General features: G+C 50.5%; 1 protein-coding gene and 1 long non-coding RNA gene across 5 annotated transcripts; both read right to left on the bottom strand.

The window, feature by feature from the left end:
- Positions 1 to 2749: 2749 nt before the first annotated feature.
- Positions 2750 to 3994, bottom strand: LOC127593166 (uncharacterized). The gene is made up of 3 exons (XR_007960339.1): positions 3856 to 3994; positions 3617 to 3744; positions 2750 to 3475 (listed from the first exon to the last, which is right to left on the bottom strand). It is a non-coding gene; the product is annotated as an uncharacterized LOC127593166 (long non-coding RNA).
- A 12040-nt stretch (positions 3995 to 16034) lies between these two features.
- LOC127593149 (band 4.1-like protein 3) lies at positions 16035 to 23116 on the bottom strand. Of its 4 annotated transcripts, none has more exons than XM_052054400.1 (22): positions 22962 to 23116; positions 21744 to 21856; positions 21514 to 21675; positions 21305 to 21409; positions 21189 to 21231; positions 20966 to 21041; positions 20700 to 20821; positions 20526 to 20622; positions 20338 to 20425; positions 19762 to 19914; positions 19571 to 19668; positions 19328 to 19503; positions 18815 to 18946; positions 18612 to 18736; positions 18491 to 18535; positions 18373 to 18408; positions 18127 to 18309; positions 17321 to 17920; positions 17003 to 17047; positions 16792 to 16881; positions 16651 to 16731; positions 16035 to 16578 (listed from the first exon to the last, which is right to left on the bottom strand). In XM_052054400.1, the coding sequence occupies exons 2-22, from the start codon at positions 21801 to 21803 to the stop codon at positions 16570 to 16572; spliced, it is 2526 nt and encodes an 841-aa protein (XP_051910360.1). In that variant the 5' UTR covers positions 21804 to 21856; positions 22962 to 23116; the 3' UTR covers positions 16035 to 16569. The 4 variants fall into 4 exon arrangements, with proteins under 4 accessions (XP_051910360.1, XP_051910362.1, XP_051910361.1 ...); XM_052054402.1 differs by having other exon boundaries at positions 17861 to 17920; positions 17961 to 18309; XM_052054401.1 differs by having other exon boundaries at positions 21744 to 21997; positions 22962 to 23112.
- Between the last annotated feature and the right edge of the window lie 730 nt (positions 23117 to 23846).

Genomic DNA, 23846 nt, shown 5'->3' on the forward strand with positions numbered 1-23846 from the left:
ACAGACCCTGAGCACACCGATGACCACTGTGAGCAACATCAGGTGGTCACGGCTTGAGAAGATCAACTTACAAAAGCAATTTCCATCAATGTCTTTTTAATGTAAACAATTTGGCACACTTGGAAGTGAAAAAAAAAAGACAACTCGTATGGATCGTTTGTGAGAGACAACTTTGGCTTTATTCAGTTAAGTCCAGTTTTGGCCTGGATGAGGGTCTTGATCTGGAAGAAATGAGACAACATTTTGTTTACATAAACACGTTCACAAATAAATTACCTAGTCATCATAGAATTTAATGATTAATGTCCATAAATCATAATGAATGTGACGAGAATAAGCACAACTTGGGAGTACAATTTTACCTTCTTTTTCCCCACATCTGTCATCCTCACTTCTCCAATGGTTGAACACTTGAGTCTTCGTGTAATTCCATCAGCATTCAAATGACTCCTGCTGAATGTGTCACTTGGGGTGGTACAGCTTCCATTTGTCCATATTTTACATTGGAAAATTTCGTTTGCAGGTTTTGCAGACTGGGTTCAGTTGTAAAATTACCCAGTTTCACCGCTTATTCCTCAATTTGTTGATTTATGTGCACTGTCCCAATGAAATAAAACCAAATTGCATAAACTGACAGCAGTTAGGCATTAGTGTCACTTAATTCACTGGCAATAAGTAGTTAGGTCTTAATCTGGTTTTAGGATTAGATATTGGGTGGTTCGGGGTTGTTAGTTTCGGGTAGGGGGTAATGGTTTAGGTTGGGATTAGCGTTCAGGGTAGGGCAGGGGTGTCCAAACTGTCATTAAGAGTCTCCGTCCGGCCCTTTTCCAGTTCTTCCAGGGGCAGCACACAATTCAAATAATCAGGATCGTTTTAATGCTGCTTCAGAGCTGGCTGATGAGCCGATTATCTAAATTAGGTGTGTTGCAGCCAGGAGAGGTGGAAAACAGGCAGGACAGTGGCCCGCCAATGCCCAGAGCACAACATGCCTGGAGTATGGAAGAGTTTAAGTTTAGTTTTACGATTTTGGGGGGAGGTGGGGGGGGGGGGGGGGCCTGCGGTTGAAGCTGGGGTAAGAGGCCAGCATTTTCGGTGATAACGGGTGGGTTAAGGTAAATGGGTGAGGGGTTAGGTTTGAGAAGCTCCGAGTCATGGTTGTGCGTTAGGTAGAAGTTAAGGAGAGGACATTTTGCTTTTAGTGTTAGAATTGGGCATTTTAGGTTAGGTGTTTAGGCAGTTCTGATGAAAGTTCGGGTTTGGAGTAGGGTTTAGGTTCAGACAAGGTGTAGGGCCAGAGTTAGTATTAGGTTAGGGCTGGAGAATCTGGGTTTCAAGTTAGGGATAGGATTAAGAGGATCAGGGTTAAGATTTGATGTTAGGAGTGAGACCCTTAGGTGTTTAGGCAGTTCGGGTTCAGCATTTTGGTGTTTCAGCATTGATGGTGAAGAGGTTACAGGGGATTAGGGTTATGCGAGGTTAGCGTTAACGGTCTGGTTCGGGAGTTGGGATTAAGAGGTAGGATTTAAAATTGGCCTTGGGGGTTTAAAGTGTTAGGGGTTTAGAGTAGGGGATTCAAGAGTTATGGTTTAGGATAGGGGTGAGGGTACAGGGCTAGCGTTTAGAGTTAGAAGGTTCAGGATAGGGCAGGGGTGTCCCAACTTGGTCCGTCTTTCTCCAGCTCTGCCGGGAGCAACACACCTTTATTCAAATAACCAGGATCATTCTAATGACTGAGCTGGCTGATGAGCTGATCATCTGAATCAGGTGTGTTACACATGAAAGAGGTGGAAAAAAGCAGGACATTGGCCCTCCAGGCCCAGACATTCCTGCAGTATGGATGAAGGCTGGTGCTCGGATTTGGGGGTTGCATTGTCAAATCGGGTTAGGATTAAGGGGCTAGCATTTTCTGGGTCAAGGTTTAGGATTACCATAAGTGTAGTTAGGGGGTGTAGGGGAGGGGGTCATGGTTTATAGGTTAGAGTACAAGGACAGGTATTAACATTGAAGGTTGGGGAATTAGGGTTTGTGTGAGGGGATTACGGAGAATGGCAGGGGTGTCCAAACTCGGTCCTCAAGGGACGCTTGTCCTGACCCTTTTCCAACTTTGCCAGGAGCAACACGCCTGAGTCAAAAAAAATCAGGATCGTTCTAATGCTGCTTCAGAGATTGCTGATGAGCTGATCATCTGAATCAAGTGTGTTGCAGCCAGGAGAGGTGGACAACGGGCCAGACAGTGGACCTCCAGGCCCGGGGCTCTGATGTGGGGGTTGCATTGTCAAAATCAGGTTAGAATTGGGGGCTAGCATTTTGTGGGTCAAGGTTTAGGGTTAATGTTAGTTTAGTTAGGATTTGTGTTTAGAGTTAGGTTAAGGGGTGTAGGGATCACGGTTTAGAGGTTAGAGTACATGGACAGGTGTTGGCATTAGGGAATTAGGGTTTGGGTGTCCAAACTGTCCTCAAGGGACGCTTGTCCTGACCCTTTTCCAACTTTGCCAGGAGCAACACGTCTGATTCAAAACAATCAGGATCGTTCTAATGCTGCTTCAGAGATTGCTGATGAGCTGATCATCTGAATCAAGTGTGTTGTAGCCAGGAGAGTTGGACAACAGGCCGGACAGTGGACCTCCAGGCCCGGGGCTCTGATGTGGGGGTTGCATTGTCAAATCGGGTTAGAATTAGGGGCTAGCATTTTGTGGGTCAAGGTTTGGGGTTAATGTTAGGATTAGAGGGTTAGTGTTTATAGTTAGGTTAAGAGGTGTGGGGATCATTGTTTAGCAGCTAGAGTACATGGACAGGTGTTTGCATTAGGGAATTAGGGTTTGAGTGAGGGAGATTAGGGTAAAAGGCAGGGGTCTCCAAACTCAGTCCTCAAGGGATGCTTGTCCTGTTTTCCAACTTCGCCAGGAGCAACACACCCGATTCAAATAATCAGGATCGTTCCAATGCTGCTTCAGAGATGGCTGATGAGCTGATCATCTGAATCAGGTGTGTTGCAGCCGGGAATGGACAACTGGCAGGACAGTGGCCCTCCAGGCCTAGGGCTGGACATGCCTGCAGTATGGATGAGGGTTAGGGTTCAAGTTTAATTTTAGGATTTAGGGGTTGCGGATTTAGAGTCTTACGGATGAATTGGGTTAAGGTACACAATATGTCAGGTTAAGGGGAGAATTAAAGGTTAAGATTTAACATTAGCTTAAGGATTATGGAGGTTAGCGTTCAGGGTAGGTGATTTGAGGGTTTTGGTTAGGAGTGAGGGTACAGGGTTAGGGTTATAGTTTACTGTTAAGGGTTGGTGAGGAGGTTAGCATACCGAGTGTGAAGATTTTATTGGAACAGTGCACATTCATCAACACAAGAATAAACAGCGGAAATGCGCCACATTTCCAAACGCTGGTTTGATGTAGCACACAACACATAAAACACGGACAGTGATGCAATCTGAGCCACTTTTCCCACATACACATTTGAAGCAGTTCTAGATGAAAGAGAAGCGTGTCATTTCAGTGACCAGAGATGTTATGCTGAATATGTGCACATGTTTGCAACAAGCCAAGTTTGAAAGTAAAGACAGTGTCCATTGACTGAAGAAAAAAAAATAATTGGTTCACTTCTGTACCTTAAATTTGTTTCATCGACAGTCAGCACTGACGTTCCTCTCCTCATTGACCTCTGCTCCACAAGCCAACCAGCCACACCAGCACAGACCGTCCAACAGCGCTGTCATCTCCACTAAATAGACCAGGCCTGTGAAAAAAAGCTCAATATGTGGACACGTCTGCAACAAGCCAAGTTTGAAAGTAAACAAGAGGTCCGAGTGTCCATTGACCAAAAAAAATTAAAGGTTCACTTCTGTACCTTAAATTTGTTTCGACAGTCAACACCGACGTTCCTCTCTCTCCTAATCCTCGGCTCCACAACCCATCCAGCCGCACCAGCGCATACCGTCCAACAGCGCCGTCATCTCCACTAAATAGACCAGGCCTGTGAAAAAGCTCATTACAGGTGCAACGAACAAGCACATGGGTTTGGATTAGAGGATTAAGCGTTAGGTAGTAAACACTTACACCAAACCCTCGTATCCTAAAAGCGTCGACACACCAAACCCAAATCGCCTGTATGACGAACCGAACAGCCTGAATGCGTCATCGCATAACCTTAACACCCGACTATACTCAAACAAAATCCTTGTACCCCGACTCTGAACACCTAACCCTTAATGCCTATACATCTAACCACTGAACCCAAAAATTCTATCTGCCTTACTCCAATTCCTAACCCCAAACTCAAACCTCGAGGGTTAACCCTGAACATTGTGCCCTTACCTCAACCATAAACCCCTAACTGTCAACCCTCCAACTTTATCCCCCAATTCTACCCCTCACCACTTTAACCATACCCCAAATGCTTACTCTAAACTTCAACCGTAACCCTAATTTCCCTTTACCCTGAAACTCAGGGGTGTCCAAACTTGGTCTCAAAGGGCCGCTGTCCTGTCTGCTTTGCATCTCTCCTGGCTGCAACACACCCGATTCAGACGATCAGCTCATCAGGCATCTCTGAAGCAGCATTACAACGATCCTGATTATTTGAATCAGGTGTGTTGCTCTTGGAGGAGCTGGGAAACGGGCAGGACAGCAGCCCTTAAGGACAGAGTTTGGACACCCCTGGGTTTGAGGGTTTAAGGGAAATTAGGATTAATTTCCCTTAATTTTTAATTTCCCTTAGCACAATCATCAACAAGAATAAACAGCAGAAATGCACCATACTTCCAAATGACGACAGTGATGCAATCTGAGCCACTTCTCCCGCATACACGACTGAAGCAGTTCTAGATGACAGAGGAGAGAATAGTGTCATTTCAGTGATCAAAGTTATGCTCATTATGTGAACACGTCTGCAAAAAGCCAAGTTCCAAAGTAAACAAGACAGTGTCCATTTAACGAAAAAAAAAAAAGGATTGGTTCACTTCTGTACCTTAAATTCGTTTCATCGACAAGTCAGCACTGGCGTTCCTCTCCTTATCCTAGGCCACACCAGCGTAGACCGTCCAACAGCGCTGTCATCTCCACTAACTGAAAAAAGCTCATGACAGGTGCAAGGAACAAGCGTCTGGGTTTGGAATTGGGTGAGGGGATTAGAGAAAGGGTTTTTGGAGGAGAGGGTTAACCGTTAGGTAGTTGGGGGATAGGGTGAGAGGGTTAGGTGTGAGAAAGTCAGCGTTACGGGTTGGCTTGAGCAGGTTTTGGGCTTACCGTTATGATTTAGGCTTAACACCTCTTTTTAACCTCAATCCTACCCTTTACCCCAACCTATAACACCCCAAACATGTATTCTTTAGGGTTGCAGTGACCAACTGATCACATTTCAGAATGACCTCAAACCCTCTCACCCTTCCTCTAACCTCAACCATAACCCAACTTTAAACACTAAACCCGTATCCTTCTAAAAGCGTGGAAACAAACCGTCTGCAAGCCAAACCCGAACAGTCCAAATGCATCATCCCATAAGCCCAACACCCGAGTATCCTCAAACAAAATCCTTCAAACCCTTCCCTCTGAATGCTTAATCCTTAACGCCTATACATCCAACCACCTAACCAAAGATGCCTTTCTTCCTCACCCCAATTCTAACCCCCATCTCAACCCTCAAGTGTTAACCCTTAACATGGTGCCTTCACCTCAACCCATAACACTTTCAACCCTCCATCTTTTAATCCCTAATCCTACCCCTCTCCACTTTAACCATATCCCAAATGCTCACTCTAAACTAACCTTCATCCTAATTTCCCTTTACCCTTAAACCAGTGGTGTCCAAACTGTCGTCAAGGGCTGCTGTCCCGGCCGTTTTGCATCTCTCCCGGCTGCAACACACTTGATTCAGATGATCAGCTCATCAGGCATCTCTGAAGCAGCATTACAACGATCCTGATTATTTGAATCAGGCGTGTTGCTCTTGGGGGAGCTGGGAAACGGGCAGGACAGCCGCCCAAGGACAGAGTTCGGACACCCCTGGGTCTGAGGGTGCAAGGGAATTTAGGATTCAGGTTGAGGTTTAGAGTTTGCATTTGGAATATGGTTAAAGTGGTGAGGGGTAGGATTAGGGATTAAAAGATGGGGTTGACAGTGTTAGGGTTTTATGGTTGAGGGCACGATGTTCAGGGTTGGCGCTCGAGGTTTGAGATTGCAGTTAGAAATTAGGGTAAAGCAGATCGGCCTCTTAGGTTAGGTAATTATCTGTATAGGCATTAGAGGTTAGGCCTTCAGAGTAAGGGTTCAAGGGATTTTGTTCAAGAGGATAGGCAGGTGATGGGGTCAGGCGATAATGCATTCGGGATTACAGAACAGTTCACATTAAATCACAAATACAGTTAAGGCGGTGAGAGTTACGCATTTTGGCGCCTGGTAGATGAACAAATACTGCATCTGCAAGACAGAAACGAGCCAGGACCGTTGGTGTGAATTTACCACCCGTATGTACAAAACGAGGTTTTGGGGCAGTTCCCCGACTCACGTCGGTCTGGAAGAGCTGCAGACGCTGCTCTCGGATTTCCAAACTACCGCTTTGTGTCCAGCGTGCATCTTGTCCATCATACCATCAATCACGATGAACCTGCCTGTCTGACCAACGTCAGCGCTGGGGGAGGTGTAAACATCAGGCTTTGGTTTATTGGTCTCCATTATGAATGGAACTATTATTGATTTGTACGGACTTAATCATGCAGTTACATTCTTAACATTAGCCAGAGAAATATTTTGAAGCGCGGTGCCTCTAATGTACCTGCAGTGGACCACGATGGGCGCGACGGGCGGCTTGAGCGCCTTTGACTTTCTTGGAACTTGAGCATGCCGATGGGAGAGAAGGACACGCCGAAGTTGGGCCAGTTGGTGAAATGGAGCGGCGTGACCACACGCGGCATCATTCGATTGCTACGAGATGAACAAAGTGTTAAGTGAAAATCGTTGCCCAGAACGAGCCATTCCATGCTTCTGATGTGTTGGACGTAGAACTTGCGTATGGTGTAATCCACCAGCACGTCCGAGTCCTCCACTGCCACGTGCCCGTAGGTCCAGCAGCCCCGATCCAGCCAGTGACAGCAACCGTCACACACGTCCTACATGGCAATGGACATCTTTCATTTTGTTTCAAATTGCAATTTCAGAGCCCTTGGAAAGTTCATTCTCCGCCGTCGCTTTGACTATTCCTCCATTTTTCTCTTGCCACTTGCAATGGCAAGGAATTTTAGATTAACTGAAGAAAATTAGGGTGAGACCCGAATTAAATTTTGGTGAGGATTGGGGGGGGGGGGGGGGGTCAGAAGTCCCTTTTATGCCGCCGTTTTGCTGCATGACAACCACTCACTTCCTTCAGGTGCGCCAGAATGACAACCTCGCGCTCCAAAATCATCCTCCAGAGATCAGCTATCGTGTCCTCTTTGGACCTGGCACAACAAAAATTGTGTTTGTTTTTTGCAAAGTAACTCGGATCGAGTGAAAATCAACTTACCTTGTGCTGCTGAGAATTTGTTCTTTATGGTGAAACCCTGTTCAAGGAAAACTTCGAAGAAAACCGAGCAATTATCAATCTACCACTCACGTCAATGTTGAAGGTGGCGTACGAGTGTTGGGGAGTCTGGCGATTGGGGTTAGGTTTAAGAATAGGGTCAGGGCTTCGTGTTACAGAATTTAGGCGTCAAAGTTTGAGTTATTCACTGTAAAATGTGAGCCCCTTCGGCCCTGCACAGCAAGCAGCGATAGCTGCCCTCTGCTGGTCAAACCTTGTCACTGCAAACTGAGAGGAATACAGATCAAGGGTGTTTGAAGTTGGTGTGGGGTTCGTGGTACAAGTAAGTATACAAGAAACTGCGGCATCCTCTTATGGGGGGAGTGGAGATGAGGTTCGAGGTTAGGTGTTGGTTGAGCATGAGGATTGGGGTGTGAGGGTAGGCGTGTCCAACTCCGGGGCTTGAGGGCCACTTTTCTGCCCGTTTTCCAGCTCCGACGGGTGCAACACACTGGATTCAGATGATCAGCTCATCAGCCAGCATTTGAACGATCCTGATTATTTGAATCAGGCGCGTTGCTCCTGGGAGAGATGAAAAACGGGCAGGACAGTGGTCCTTGAAGACCAAGTTTGGACACCCGTTTCTTGGGGCTTGGGGGTGAGTTGGCGGGAGAAATCAGGGTTAGGGGTTTTGATTAAAGTTAGGATTCGGCAGCAAGCGTTAGTCTGTTCGAGTTAGGCATTTTGGTGCCTGGTAAATCAACGCATACTGCATCTACAAGGAAAAAAAAAGGTTTTGGGGCTGCGCCCCGACTCACATTCGACTGGAAGAGCTGCGGACGCTGCTCTGGGATTTCCAAACTACCGCTTTGTGTCCGGCGTAAATCTTGTCCATCATACGATCAATCACAACGAACCTGCCCGTCTGACCAACGCCAGCGCTGGGAGGTGTAAACATCAGGCTTGTCAACTTTGGTTTATTGGTCTCTGTTATGAATTTAACCATTATTGGGTTGTACAGACTTAATCATGTAGTTACATTCTTAACATTAGCCAGAGAAATATTTTGAAGCGCGATGCCTGTAATGTACCTGCAGTGGACCCCGACGGGCGGCTTGAGCGCCATTGACTTTCTTGGAACTTGAGCATGCCGATGGGAGAGAAGGGCACGCCGAAATGGAGCGGCGTGACCACACGCGGCATCGATTGCTACAAGATGAACAAAGTGTTACGTGAAAATCGTTGCCCAGAACGAGCCATTCGATGCTTCTGATGTGTTGGACGTAGAACTTGCGTATGGTGTAATCCACCAGCACGTCCGAGTCCTCCACTGCCACGTGCCCATAGGTCCAGCAGCCCCGATCCAGCCAGTGACAGCAACTGTCACACACGTCCTACATGGCAATGGACATCTTTCATTTTGTTTCAAATTGCAACTTCAGAGCCCTTGGAAAGTTCATTCTCCACCACCACTTTGACTATTCCTCCATTTTTCTCTTGCCACTTGCAATGGCAAGGAATTTTAGATTAACTGAAGAAAATTAGGGTGAGACCCAAATTAAATTTTTGGGAGGATCGGGGGTCAGAAGTCCCCTTTATGCCGCCGTTTTGCTGCATGACAACCACTCACTTCCTTCAGGTGCGCCAGAATAACAACCTCCTGCTCCCAAATCATCCTCCAGAGATCAGCTATCGTGTTCTCTTTGGACCTAGCACAACAAAAATCGTGTTTGTTTTTTGCAAAGTAACTCGGATCAAGTGACCATCAACTTACCTTGTGCTGCTGAGAATTTGTTCTTCATGGTGAAACCCTGTTCAAGGAAAACTTGGAAGAAAATCGAGCAATTATCAATCTACCACTCATGTCAATGTTGAAGGTGGCGTATGAGTGTTGGGGAGTCTGGCGATTGGGGTTAGGTTTAAGAATAGGGTCAGGGGTTCGTGTTACAGAATTTAGGCGTCGAAGTTTGAGTTATTCACTGAAAAATGTGAGAGCCCCTTCGGCCCTGCACAGCAAGCAGCGATAGCCGCCCTCTGCTGGTCAAACCTTGTCACTGCAACCTGAGAGGAATACAGGTTAAGGGCGGTCGAAGTTGGTTTGGAGTATGATTAGTGGTTTAGGAGCAGGGTGAGGACTGGATGTGATGCATCGTCATTTACACGGAGCTTTCACAACATGCATCTAAAACAAAGCGCTCTACAGAACAGTGGGCAAAAATTAGTCATATAGCACGACACGCAAGACATGGAGCATCCTGCAATCACAACAACCAAGTCTGCATCTGCCTTGTTGTTGTGGGGGAGGTGTTGGTTGAGCATGAGGATTGGGGTGTGAGGGGTAGGCATGTCCAACTCTGGGGCTTGAGGGCCACTTTTCTGCCCGTTTTCAAGCTCCGTCGGGTGCAACACACCGGATTCAAATAATCAGCTCATCAGCCAGCATTTTTGAACGATCCTGATTATTTGAATGGGGCACGTTGCTCCTGGGAGAGATGGAAAAACAGGCATGACGGCAGTCTTTCAAGATCAAGTTTGGACACCAGTTTCTTGGGGTTTAAGGGGGGGGGGAGTTAGTTGGCGGGAGAATCAGGGTTAGGGGTTTTGATTAGAGTTAGGATTCGGCAGTAAGCCCTAGTCCGTTCGAGTTTTAGGCATTTTGGCGGATGGCAGATCAACGCATACCGCAACTGCAACTGCAACCCAAACCCACAACACCGGTCTCCGATTACTAACACTAGGTCGGAACCCCGCTCCTAACCGTAACCCACTGAACTCAACCCCAGTAAGGGAACTCCATCCACAACTGGGAGCATTTCGCCACTTTCAAAATACTCGAGGGGCACTCGCCTCCGGGGAGGGGCACTCGCCTCCGGGGAGGGGCACTCGCCTCCGGGGAGGGGCACTCGCCTCCGGGGAGGGGCACTCGCCTCCGGGGAGGGGCACTCGCCTCCGGGGAGGGGCACTCGCCTCCGGGGAGGGGCACTCGCCTCCGGGGAGGGGCACTCGCCTCCGGGGAGGGGCACTCGCCTCCGGGGAGGGGCACTCGCCTCCGGGGAGGGGCACTCGCCTCCGGGGAGGGGCACTCGCCTCCGGGGAGGGGCACTCGCCTCCGGGGAGGGGCACTCGCCTCCGGGGAGGGGCACTCGCCTCCGGGGAGGGGCACTCGCCTCCGGGGAGGGGCACTCGCCTCCGGGGAGGGGCACTCGCCTCCGGGGAGGGGCACTCGCCTCCGGGGAGGGGCACTCGCCTCGAGACAAAAATTAGTCTTACCTTGTAGATGGTGGTCTTGGACGAATCACTTGAAGACGATCTTGCAGATCCCAGCTGTAGGCAGAAACACAGGTGCCAGCACCTCCGATGTCAAAGGGCGCTGTTGTAAACCAGGGAGCTTGTATCGCCTTTAAAAAGGCGCCCTGTCAGGAATGTAACCTTTAGCTGCAATGCAAAATGCATTGGAGTATATACAATCACGCCACCCCTTACAATCAAGGTGTCACATCAAATTCGAAATTATCACATTCGGTCATCACAAACTGAATAAAATATGATTGAGAATGACACAATAAAGACAATGACTTAAAATGTTGCAGTAAATCTAATAAGTAAAGAAATAACGTATATAAAAACATACATTTAAACCAAATTTACATACTTCCTGAGTGCCGCAATGAATGCTGGGAAGGTATAGTTTCCAGCCCAGTATTCCGTGACCGTATGTTGTAAATCCACGCAGACCATTCGAAAATAGAAATGCGTACACCTCGAAAACTTCTTAAAATACATCGCGAAGATTGGAAAAAGTGTCAGAATGTCATTTAATTTTTGTTTTCCCAGAATATCATTAAATCAGGAAAAGGATCAAGAGCGGAAGCCATTTCGTTTAATGTAATGGCGACGGAGTAGCTCCCAGAATGCTTTGCGGCACCAACCATCTATTTTAAATGCATGTTTTGTGACACTTATCTTGTTTTGGATACATCATTTATTCAGTCGTTTTTTCTCTCTTTTCATCATCAGCTCAGAGTGATTTCAGTTTGCTTTCATAAATGTATTTAAAAGTGGCACCGTGAGTTAACTAGAAGGTCGGATTGGAGCGCTTTATAATGTTTGCAAATGATCCACAATGCTTTGCAGCACTAAGAATCGAGTTTAAATGCATGTTTTGTGACACTTATTTTATTTGTTTTGGATACATCATTTATCCAGTCGTTTTTTCTCTTTTCACCATCAGCTCAGATTGATTTCAGTTTGCTTTCATAAATTTAGTTTTTAATGTGGGACCATGATTGTACTGGAAATTTGGATTGGAGGGTGCGATGGCGTGGAGTGTCCACCCGAGGGAGACACTTTCATGCCTTCGAGATTGTGGCTTTTTTGCTGAATATTTCCCATCATGCTTTGCGTCACTAAGAATTGCATTTAAATGCGTTTTTGACAACTATTTTCTTTGTGACAATTATTTTCTTATACGTTTGGATACATTAATTATTCAGTCGATTTTTCGTTCGTTTTTTTGCTATAGTTCCCATCATACTTAGCGGTGTTTAAGTATCTGTGTTCTGACAATTGTTTTCCGACAATTATATTCCGCGTGAGGGGGACAGGCGCACCCCAGCCTGAGATTGAGAGCATTCCATGTAGTGGAGAAAGGCCCAGCGTGTGATGGAGGGCATGCCATGAGATGGAGGCCATGCCATGTCATGGAGAAAACCACTTCGGCTTGAAATGAAACAATCAATTCAAGCTACTCTATAGTGGTAGGTAGACCAAGCATGATCAAGCCCATGTACAAACCGGCGCGATCAAGTATTTTGCCAATTGGCTGCCCGAGCTGCTGCCCGAGCTGCTGCCCGAGCTGCTGCCCGAGCTGCTGCCCGAGCTGCTGCCCGAGCTGCTGCCCGAGCTGCTGCCCGAGCTGCTGCCCGAGCTGCTGCCCGAGCTGCTGCCCGAGCTGCTGCCCGAGCTGCTGCCCGAGCTGCTGCCCGAGCTGCTGCCCGAGCTGCTGCCCGAGCTGCTGCCCGAGCTGCTGCCCGAGCTGCTGCCCGAGCTGCTGCCCGAGCTGCTGCCCGAGCTGCTGCCCGAGCTGCTGCCCGAGCTGCTGCCCGAGCTGCTGCCCGAGCTGCACTCACTTGATTGCTAAGGTGAGAGAGCGACTGAAATGAATGTGAAAGGCATTGGTACTTGATTTATCGTCATACCATTTACAGTCAAGGTGTCACAACCAATTCTTAATTATCACATTTGGTAATAGCAAACTGAATAAAGTACGGGTAAAAAGTGACAGTAAAACCAATGACTAAAGAAATAATGTCCCTAGAACAGACATTTAAACACAATTTACATTCTACGTGTGCCGCAGTGAATGCTGGGAAGATAAACAATTTCCCCGCTCAGCATTCCTCAAGCGTATGCTGTAATACACACAGACCAAATATAGAAATGCTTCAAAAACTTCTTAAAATACATCATGAAGATTGTAAAAAGTGTCAGAATGTCATTTAATTTTTTTTCCAGAACGTCCTTAAATCAGTAAAATGGAGCAAGAGCGGAAGCCATTTTATATTGAATGTAATGGCGACGGAATAGCTCCCAGCATGCTATGCGGCACTAAGCATCGAGTTTAAATCCATGTTTTATGACACTTATTTTGTTTTGGATACATAATTTATTCAGTCATTTTTCTCTTTTCATCTTCAGCTCAGATTTATTTCAGTTTGCTTTCACAAATGTGTTTAAAAGTGGCACCGTGAGTGTGCGGTAAGGTTGATTGGAGGGCTACGATATGTTCAGAAATGCTCCCATAATGCTTTGCAACATTAAGAATTTATTTTAATTGCGTTTTGTGACAATTATTTTCCTATTTGTTTTGCATACATTGTTTATTCAGTCGTTTTTTCTCTCTTGTCATAATCAGCCAAGATTGTTTAAATTTTCTTTCATAAATTCGTTTTTTAATGCGGTACCGTGATTGAACAGGAAGTTCAGACAGGATGGGTGAGATGGCGCGGCGTGTCCACCGGAGGGAGACATTCAGACCTTCGGAGATTGTGGCTTTGTTTTTTTGGAAGACAGTTCAATAAACGAGTTGGTCGATGAAAGCACGAAGAGACGAAAAGCAAGTGATACGACAGGGCAGAATTGTTTCTCATGCCCTCATTAGTTTTGTGGCTGCTAAAGGCTCCCCAAACCGGTTCGACGACCACAAAGCGCACCTTCCGACATTTCAAACGGTTTGGAAGGGTGCGATGGCGCAGTGTGTCCACCGGAGGGAGACACACACAGGCCTTCGGAGAGTGTGGCTTTGAGGTAGATCATTCAACATGAGTTGATACGTGGACGAATTTGGAATGAATACCTAAATCATCCAACAGCTAGTCGTATGACAGCAAAGAATTCGTTGCGAATGCCATTGTTGTTTTCGCTGCTGCAAAAAGGCTCCCAAGAGGGTGTCAACGACCAATGGGGAAGTCCTATCCAAAATGGAGGGGTGCAATGGGGCGAGGTCTCCACCGGAGGGAGCCATATTCAGGGCTCGGAGATGATGGCCTTTACTTTTATTTCTTTTAGCCTTTGGATTACATCCAATTTTTAAAAAAACAGGCAAAGATTGGGGCAGTTTTAATAGAAAATACATATTGACCATAGATGTTGTTAACTCGCGAATGCATAATACAAGCATCCCTTTCGCAGTCAACACTGACGTGTTTATCATCAATTCAAGCTGAGCTGTATTTTGTTCTAGTCCAATTAATATTATTCACGTCCCTTATATTGATAATCGGCAATGCCTTCATTGTAATCACTCATTTTGGATCAATTCACCCACTATCAAGTTTCAGCTGCAAAACACAAGCATTGATGGTGTTTGTGTTGGTTTGGTTCAACTTACGGAAGAGCTCAAAGTTGAAAGCTGCTCGAGACACCGAAATGCAGCAAAATCCACAGCGTGAGCAAGTTTCCATGCCAAGCATTTTCACTCCTCAAGTGTCAGAATCGAACACAGTAATAGTGACACGAAAGCGCCTCAGAGAGCAACCCCAATTTGAGTCACTCCAACTTGAAAGAAAACGTGTCATAAAGGTCACCTATATTTGCTGGACCAAGCAAATCCTGTCCAATCTAGTCACTATATTTTCGCACATTCGCCACAGCACTTTGGTTCCAGAAGCTGCGGTAACAAATTTAAAATGCCCCCACAGTTGTCCACCTAAGCCCGACTGGAGTCAATCAACTTGATTCCCTTCCCTGTGGCTGGCTAATCAAGACAAATCATACCGGCTGTGTCCCCTCAGAGAGAATCTTCTCCACACCAGGGCAAATATTAACAGAGAGGAGAAACAGGATCAACCCCGCAAAGCACTTGGTTTAGATTTCAGTTGTTTTTTTTCTTTTTTAGCAATAGCTCCCACCATGCTTTGTGGCACTAAAAATCGTGTTTAAATGCACGTTTTGTGACAAATATTTTCTTATTTGTTTTGGATACAGCATTTATTCAGTCGTTTTTCTCTCTTTTCATAATCAGCTAAGATTGATTGCAGTTTGCTTTCATAAATGTTAAAAAGTGGCACTGTCATTGCACTGGAAATTCGGATTGGAGGGGTGCGATGTCGCCGTGTGTCCACCGGAGGGAGACACTTCATGCCTTTGAGATTACAAATGCTCGTTTTGTGACAATTACCGTCTTATTTTATTTGTTTTGGATACATTGTTTATTCAGTCGTTTTTCTCTCTCTTCATGTTCAGCTCAGATTGATTGCAGTTTGCTTTCATAAATGTGTTTAGAAGTGGTACCGTGAGTGTACTGCAAGGTCGGATTGGAGGGGTGCGAAACGCGGTGTGTCCACCGGAGGGAGACACTTTCATGCCTTCGAGATTACGTTTTTTTTCTGAATATTTCCCACCATGCTTTCCGGCACTCGATCACAAGATCACTCGTGTCCAGCCGCCTAGCAAGCGAGGCTCGAAATGTTCTCCGCCTAACCTTCTGACAGAATAAAGACCTGAAAGCCTTTGCTTAGGCCGTACCGCTCCGGTGGCACTATTAGACCCCCGAGAAGCAGAATTGATGATCTCGCGGGCAACTCGGGCGTCGCGTACCTTTGATCCGTTCTCCCCGTTCCGACGCGCCCGCTTCAAACGACCGGGATTGTTACCTGGCTTCGGCGGAGCCGGCCGACGGGGAGGACGGATCAAAGCGCGACACCGGCGTTCCCCGGCCTCGTTCGAGCGCTTCGCTCCGCTGACTTTCACGCCTCCGGAGCGCTGCTCGTCGTCCCAAGGCGGGAGTGTGAACGCCGGTGGCCGCATGGGCCTTTTTACCGATTCCGGGAACTTTCCCGCAATATCCGAAGCGAGCTGACCCGCGAGCGCTCGGAAAGGAAAGCTTGCGGCGTCCCTAAAAACGCTGACAAGACCGACGCTCGGGCCAAATTTGGCGTCCGGGTGACTCCTGACCGACCTCTCCGAAAAAGTTGTGGTGGTGCGCGGCGGCCATATTTGTTGTCTGAAGAGAAGAAAAAAAGAACCAGTCAAGCCTTGGGCGTGACGTCATATTACACAGCAGGTGGTTTGAGGGACAATAAACGATAGCTTCCCGTACGCCAACGTCATTTCTTCCCGTTTAATGAGAGAACTGACGAGCCACAGGAGCAAAGCGAGGCGATGGGTGCAAAGTCGGACTGGAAGCAGAGCGTTTGGTTTTGGTTTAGTTTTTTTTTGTAACTACGGAGCAAGATGAGCATGCTAACATCGCTAAGGTAGACCGAAGCACTTGTTCACAGTGAACGAGCCGCTGTGCGGTGGGGAGCTTTTGTTGGGTAGGCGACATACCGGCACGTTCACCTTCCGGCCCTTGGCGACGGATTGGCGTGGCCTCATAACGTGGCCATGATTCAAACAAACAAACGAAGAAATAAATAACAGAAGAAATTAAGTTTGAGCTGCTCCGCTGTGCGGCCGCGCTACTGAAACGTTCCTCGCCCTCGGCGCGTCAAGCCAAAGGTGGCGGTCACGAGGCGCGACGGCAGAGTGAGCGTCGGAGTCAACGGTCAAATGGTCTGGCTCAAGTCTTTAAGCTTCCTGAAAGACAAAGAGCCATGAGACAAAGGGACGCACGGCCGTGAGCGTGTCCCGCGCGAGCGGCACTTTTACCTGATCGCGGTCCATCCCCGTGTCCGCCGAGATCACAATTCTCTTCTCCATCCTGCTTTCGGAAATCCCTCGGTTCACCGTCTGTTGGCGGAGCGAGCGGGGTGACTTTGGCTCCTCCGGAGTTTCGGGGTACTCGCGTACCTTGGCCAGGGAACAGCCGCCGGCCGTCTCCGCCGCGCCGCCGTGCCAAGTCGTCGTCGGGAGGACGGCGCCATCCGCGTCCGCTGGCCTCTGAAACGCCGGCAAATAGGTGCCGCTTTTCAACTCAAACTCAAAAATAATCAGCTTCCCCGATTCTTCCATTCCAATGAGCCCCTCTCCAAACATTCATTCGTTCGTCCGTTGCACTCACCGCCAGAGCTTGGAGCGTCAAAGTCCTCCTGGCCCCCGGGATCGCCTGACAAAAAGACACCGAGCACAAAAACAAAGGCCTTCACTCTCAAGCCAGTCTTTACGCTTCCAGACGGTCAGCCTGCGCATCCGGAATGGGGAGAGTTTCGCTTCAGGAGGAGGCTGACACGGCGAGCGCTCAAAGTTGGGGAAATGCGCTTTTCAAAGGAAATGGCGGACTGGGGGCGCTTCGCGGCACGTGGCTTGCTTTCAGCGGGAACGCTTTATCCAGGATACGTGGGACTGGTTTGCGGGAGCGGTTGTCGCGCAGTCGGGTTACCTCTCGCGGGCTTTCCCCGTCCTCGTCCCGCTCGTCAAGCTCTTTGTCGGCCGAGCTGGAGGAGTCCCGGCGGGTGGGTGCGGGCGGCGCGGGGGAAGGGACCTTTTGGCCAGTCGCCCGGCCACCTTCCTCCTCCGAGTCACGGTCGCGGAGGGATGAAGCGGGAGCCGGGAGAGAAGGGGGCCCGGCGCCGGGGCCGATATTGGCCCCCGATATTGGCCCCCGTCGATATTGGCCCACGTCAGCCGGCGGGCCGCGTCCCTGCCCGACCGCCGTCTCCAAAGCTTCCTCCGCAAGCGCCTGCGCTACGACGCCGATGGCATCTTGGCTGGCCTCGCTGACATCATCGTCACTAGCCGGGCTACTCGGCTCGTCCTCGTCCTCGTCCTCGTCCTCGTCCCCGTCCCCGTCGCCGCCGGCAAAGCTATCCTGCCGACGAAGCCGCCGCGAATCTCGGATCGCATCCCCGACTGCGGGTTCTGCGGCGCGAATGAGCGAAGCCCCCGGCGGAGGCGGTCCCATGAAAGCTTCGGCCGCGACCCGACACGCCGACTCCTCCTCGCCGGGCACCGCCGTCGCGGTCCGGACCCCCTGCGACATCTGAAACGGGATTCGGGTGCCGACGAAGGACAACAAACACCTTGGCTAGATTTTCTTCTCCGGACGCTTTGAGTTTTGCGGCCGGCTTGAGCAAAGCGTCGGGCTCGGGAGCCATTTCGTTGAAAGGAGGCCTCGGCATGGCGCGCGCACGCACAAACGGATTCCAGATCCGATCGCGACAAGGAGCCTCCGACGGCGAGCCTTACCCCGTCCGCTTCCAAAGGTTCGATCATCGGCGAGTCGTCCAGTCGGCGAACGGGCGAGGCCGCCAAACGCTTTTCCCATTCGGTCGGCCCGCCCGCCGGCGTCTCTCCCTCCAAGAAAGAGCGGCGCAGGTCGCCGATGGCGCTCGGCGCCTTCTCAACCTTCCGCGCTCCCCACGTCGTTTCCTGACGGCAGAGTCGAGGGGTCGGCGGGTGGGCTGGACACATTTCCAGGAAGGACCGTTTTACCTGATGGCTTTTTAAAGAATCTTCTTCCTGCTCGGACTGACACACAGAAAGACGGGTCGGCTTTTCTTACACACACACACACACACACGAGTCACCTCATCATCATCATCATCATCACCTCGGTTCCTGTGAGCTCGCCATCCGCAGTCTCCGTCTGCTCTGTCTGGGGACACAAACCAACGAACATGAGCGACGAGCGGGGTGCAATCGTCGCGTCATCTCCGAGTGAGGTTACAAACGTTTTGCAGCTTGTCGTCGAGTCGCTCGGGAGTCAGCGGACTTTCCGACGCCTCCGTTACTCCGCCGTGCTCCGCCTCTTGCTCCGCCTCCTGCTCCGCCTTTCCGCCGGCCCGCACCTTCTCGACTGTCATCGAAGAAAAGATGAAGCGCCGAGATGAGAAAACGCAACGGCCGTTTCTTCGGTTGCCACTTTTTCACCGACTTGATCCAAAGGATCCCTCCCGAGCGCTTCCTTCATCGGCGTGCTCCTCCCTCCTCTTCTCGGGCGTCACCGTGGTGATGAGGTCGCTGACGGTGATGGCTTGAGACACCATATACAGGCCTGTTCCCATGTCTGCGCACACACACACACACACACACACACACACACACGCGCGCGCGATGAGCCGTCCCAGCGGCATCGACCCGGCATCAGCTCATCCGTCTTCAAAGCGATGGACGAAAGAGGCAATCGGAGCTCAGGGAAGCGATGGCGCTTCCGGCGCCGGAAGGACAGATTGCTCTCTTCCTGGCCGCGTGCTTCCGGCGATGGCCGGAGAACCGTGGAGAGAGGATTTGGGCGCGTCGCTCGCAGCCGAGGATCAATCACACAAAAGCGCGGCCGAAAGGCGGCCGACTGGAGCCCCGTTTATCGATTCGCCGGTTAGTTTGCCCTCCGCGTCCATTTCCAGGCGCAAGAGAAGCGCGGGGGCCGAGTGGAGCGCGGGCGCCGTACCGCCGTCGAGGCTGCGACTCATCAGGTTCCTCTTGCCGACGCATCGCGGGAACCGGGGCGCCGGTCTGGAAATCTGCGCGCTGGCCCTGCGACTCTGGATTTGAGTTCGACCGCTGTAGCGGAACTTGGAGCCCAGGGAGAGGAAGCGTTTGGGAGGTTCTTCCGGGGAGGCCAGTCTGAGGAGGGGAGAAAGGCGCGGGGGTGAGGGCGGCGGGCCGGACCTCGCCGAGACGCCGGGCTCACCTGAAGAAGGAGTGGTGCTCCACGCAAACTTTCCACAATCTCTTGGCCGCTCTGTGGTCCAGCAGCTTGAAGGCGATGGTGGACTCAAACTGCTCAAACTGGACACAAAGCGGCGGTCGCTCGTTAGCCGTCGCGCGCCACTTTGCTCCCCCCGACGGCTCGGGGACCATCTGTCGCCGCGGGGCCTTCACCTCGGCCGGGCGGATCTTGATGTAGAAATTGTTCCTTTTGTAGGAGATCTTCAGGATCTGGGGCCAGGAAAAGCGGTTGATCCTCAGGCGGTCCCTGTAGACCAGCAGGCCGCTACTGCACACGCCCAGCATGATGGCCACGCCCTCAGAGTCCTACGCACACGCACGCGTCCCCGAAACGTCAAAGGGAGCCGACAAAGGCGCAGCGTCCGGACGCTTGAGGGCGACCCTTGGCGTGGGCGAAAAGCTGCGTACAAAGGCCCGCCCGGAAGAACGCAAAAGCTGTCGAGTTTGAGGGGCGAGGGGGGCGTCGGCTTTGCGCGGGCGCTCAATCGGACTTGATGGAAAAAAAACAAAAGAAAACAAATCGGCGGAGAGACGCGCAATGGACTCCAGACAGGAAGGGGGCCGCGTATGGGTTGGGGAAGGGGATTGCGTCTTTCCTTTCTCTAGAAACAACCGCGTGGAGTTGAGAGTTACGCAGAGTGCCGACAAGGAATCGCAAGCGGGATATTCCTACATGGTGAAATCACCCCCTGCGCGGCTGCGCGGGTGCGCGGGTGTGCGTGCGTTTACCCTGGCATGATGAAGGTCAACTCCATACATTGAAAGTTTCTTGACGTTTTCCAGGAAAAGCATCTCGGCTTCAGCCGGCGTCATTCCTCTAAAGACGGTTGCAAATGTTGACACAGTGAAGATTCGGCATCATCATCATCATCATCATCATGACTTTTCACCCGATTCATGGAAATGCGCATTTCAACCTGTAACTTTTGTGAAGCTCCGTGATCTTCTCCTGCATTTGCTTGTTCTGGTTGGGAGCCAAGCAAAGTTCACCGACGTAGTCGGAGCTGCATTCGTCTGAAGGAAGGACGGGACAGGATGAAGGAAGGGCGGGCGGGCGGGCGGGCGGGCGGGAGGCAAGCCGGGCGAGTTACCCGCGTCGTAGTCGCCCAGCTCCGACTGGACGGTGTAGGAGCCGAGCACGGCGCGAGTGGCCGAGGAGCACGGGAGGCGACCCGAGGCTACGTCCTCGCGCAGCTGCAGACACAGCAAGTACCTGCGCGCACACAACCTCATCGGAGCTTTTGCCATCGGGAGCCATCTTTTTGGCTTTTGGCTTTGCGTTGACAGCCTGCCAACTCCAGCTCCAAACAAGTCCCGCTTTGATTTTTCATATCGCCAGACAGCGCAATGCTCCTACCTGGTGATGTCCTCAGAGAGCTGGGCAGGGTCGGGGGGGTAAAATTTGACATTGAACGAGAAATTCCAGGGGATGCCTGCAAGCACACGCACGCACGCACGGTGGGTGGAGCTCGTCACCCGCCACCTCTTGAGCTTCTGCTCCGTTTGCGCCATCAATAATTCCGAAGCCCAATCGCAAACTACCAAGGAACACAATTGCCGGCGGGGCGTCACTCGCTGACCTCGGAGTTGTTTCTTCATCTCCTTCCCGGGATCCAACCAGTTCTAGGAGACGGGGTTCAGAGGTCACGGGGGGGCGGGGGGCAACGCGCGGGCGGCGACGCGACGGCACGCCTACCTTGTTGTCGTCCGCGTCTCTGAAGGACAGGGCGAAGTAGTCTCGCTCCAGGAGGTTGATGTGCTCGCAGACTTTGTCCAAGAGCTGAAGACCGCGAGCGCGTTTCTGCACACACGGCGAAGGGCGGACGCCGTCAAGGATCTGCGGTTCCGAGGGGGACCGTCGGCCGGCCAATGACGCGCCGTCGCGCGGCCGACGGGCGCTCTCACCTCCAGCGTGCAGCTGAAGACGGATCCGTCCAACAGGGTGACTTTGGTCTGCACGCTCCTGAAGCTCAGGGCCCTTCTGCCGGGGGCGGGGGCGAGCGGACCGCCGGCCGAGGCTGCGGCGCTCCACTCGCCGGCCGCCGAGACGCCTCGGGCCTCTCCTGACTGAGCGGGCGGGAGGCCGTATCACGCTTCTGCCGCGCCGATGGACGAGGCGCCGCGGCGCTCTTTACCTGGGTGGGCGCGGTCACCTCCGGGAAGGACTCCGCCTCCTGCGCCTCCCCGCTTGCCATGGCATCGGCGGATCTGGTTCAAGGACCAACTGGCTTCGTGCCCCCGGCAAAAGCTGCGCGTCGTATTGATCGGCAACACCAATGAAAGTCAGATGAGCTTCTCCGCAATGTCACAATCACATCGATTGAAATGTCCTTTGCGCTCGTCAATCCTTTGGCCCGCCAGCTGTCATACGAGGGTCGCCATGGCGATGCTTTTGAGCAGGGGATCCAGAAAAAGGGATTAACATTGTGTGCTCTGTTTTTCAGTTAGATGATGTGGGTCAGCATGTGTGCCTGCCTGTGTGTGTGTGTGTGTGGAGGGGGAGGGGGGTTCTGAAGGTGGAGCTTACAATAAGGGGGGTGAGGATGATTTTTGCTTGTAATGTTATGTCTGCATGTGTGTGTGTGTGTGTGTGTGTGTGTAGTAAATCTGTCTATCCATTTTCCGTTTATCCCCCTGATATGCTGGGGGTGGTGGGTGGGGGTGTGGGGGGGGGGCTGGAGCCTATCCCTGATGTCTTTGGGCGGTAGGCAACCTCAAATGGTTGCTGCGATCCTAAACATTGACTTTTTTTGACAATCAGGGCATTGAGGTTTCTAAAATACATGACTGAAACATTGTGATCACTTGTGTATCCTATATCGACATTTGCTGAATCCCCCGCCCCCAACCTCCCTCCTTGGGCTTTTTATTTTGACAAATGGTTGCCCAATCTCAAGTGTTCCGAATTGATTGTACGTTTTCAAACACCGGCTTGCTACCATGCACAAAGCATGTCTATAATAAAGAATGTTAAGTTTGTCTTCAAGTCATTTGAAAAACTTTCATTGAAAAAGAAAGAGTAATCTGCCTAATTCTCAAATGGTGGATGTGAACGTCTTCTCTTTTGAATGCATTGACTTTGAAAGCAAAGCATTGCATGACGGCTGCTTCCATCCTGCAGCAGCAAACAGCTCAGCCCGGCCCGGCCCTGCACTGCACTACACTGCAAAGGCAGGCGCACAGCTGCGGCACGATGAAGCAAGTGTGTGTGTGTGTGTGTGGGGGGGGGGGGGGGGGGGGTCAAAGTCTTCATTCGCTTCAGGAGATACGAGCAAGCATCACAGGGGCCAGCTCTCGCGCGCGTCTTCAACATGCAATATCGCCCATCGAATGGAAAGTGAAAGCGTCCTTACCTAAGCCGCCGGCGTCCGGTGAGCTCGCTCTCTTCGTCGCGGTTTCGGGCGAGTGCCCCCGCCTTTCCCTTCCGACGTCATTTGTCTGACGCGTTGACGTCATGACGTACAGGACGGGCGGGGCTGACTCAACCACTTGGGACAAGGTGGAGCTTCGTCCCAAATCAAATGAAAAGAGTTGACTCGTTTTTGCCAAGTTATGATGTCTTTGTGATTTCAATCAAGTCCGATCGAGTGTTTGACGTCCATCGACTTGACATCGCATGACAACTTGCGCGCAACATCCATTTCTAGTTGAACATCATCATCGAAATCCAAACAACCATGCAGGCGTGTGTCAGAGAGAGAGAGATTTAGCAAGGCTGAGTTTTGAATCAGTCACTCTTTCCCTCCTCTTGCCTTCCTTTTTGCGTGGACTTTTTTGCTTTACAGTTTCGCACACAGCGCCGCGTTAGTCCGCGAGACGTCGTCATTTCTTCTTCGTGAGCGTTCTTCTGTCAACGACGGTCATATTTGTCGTGATTGCCACCCAGTGGTCAGACGGAGACACCGCAGTTTCTCAATTTCAAGAGTGTCTCGAATGAAATTGAATGAATTGATTGAAACAGGATGGTTTCATTCAACTCAATTTCATTCAACATGAAACGGTGGTCGGGCAAGATGACAAGTTTCTCGAAGCCCTGCTGAAATCCCTTTGCACTTCACCAAATCCATGCCTTGAAAAAAAGTTGTTCGACTATATATTTGGATTGGGACTTGACTCATCGCCACTGGAGAGTTGCGTCGCATGGCATTTATTGAGGGATTTCTTTTGTGCAAAATATGTGTTTTGTTCAAAGAAATAATGTATTCTTTGAAATAATAGCAAATCCCCACCCGTTTCAT

This window comes from Hippocampus zosterae, chromosome 20 (assembly GCF_025434085.1).
Source record: "Hippocampus zosterae strain Florida chromosome 20, ASM2543408v3, whole genome shotgun sequence".
NCBI classification, from domain to species: Eukaryota; Metazoa; Chordata; class Actinopteri; order Syngnathiformes; family Syngnathidae; genus Hippocampus; species Hippocampus zosterae.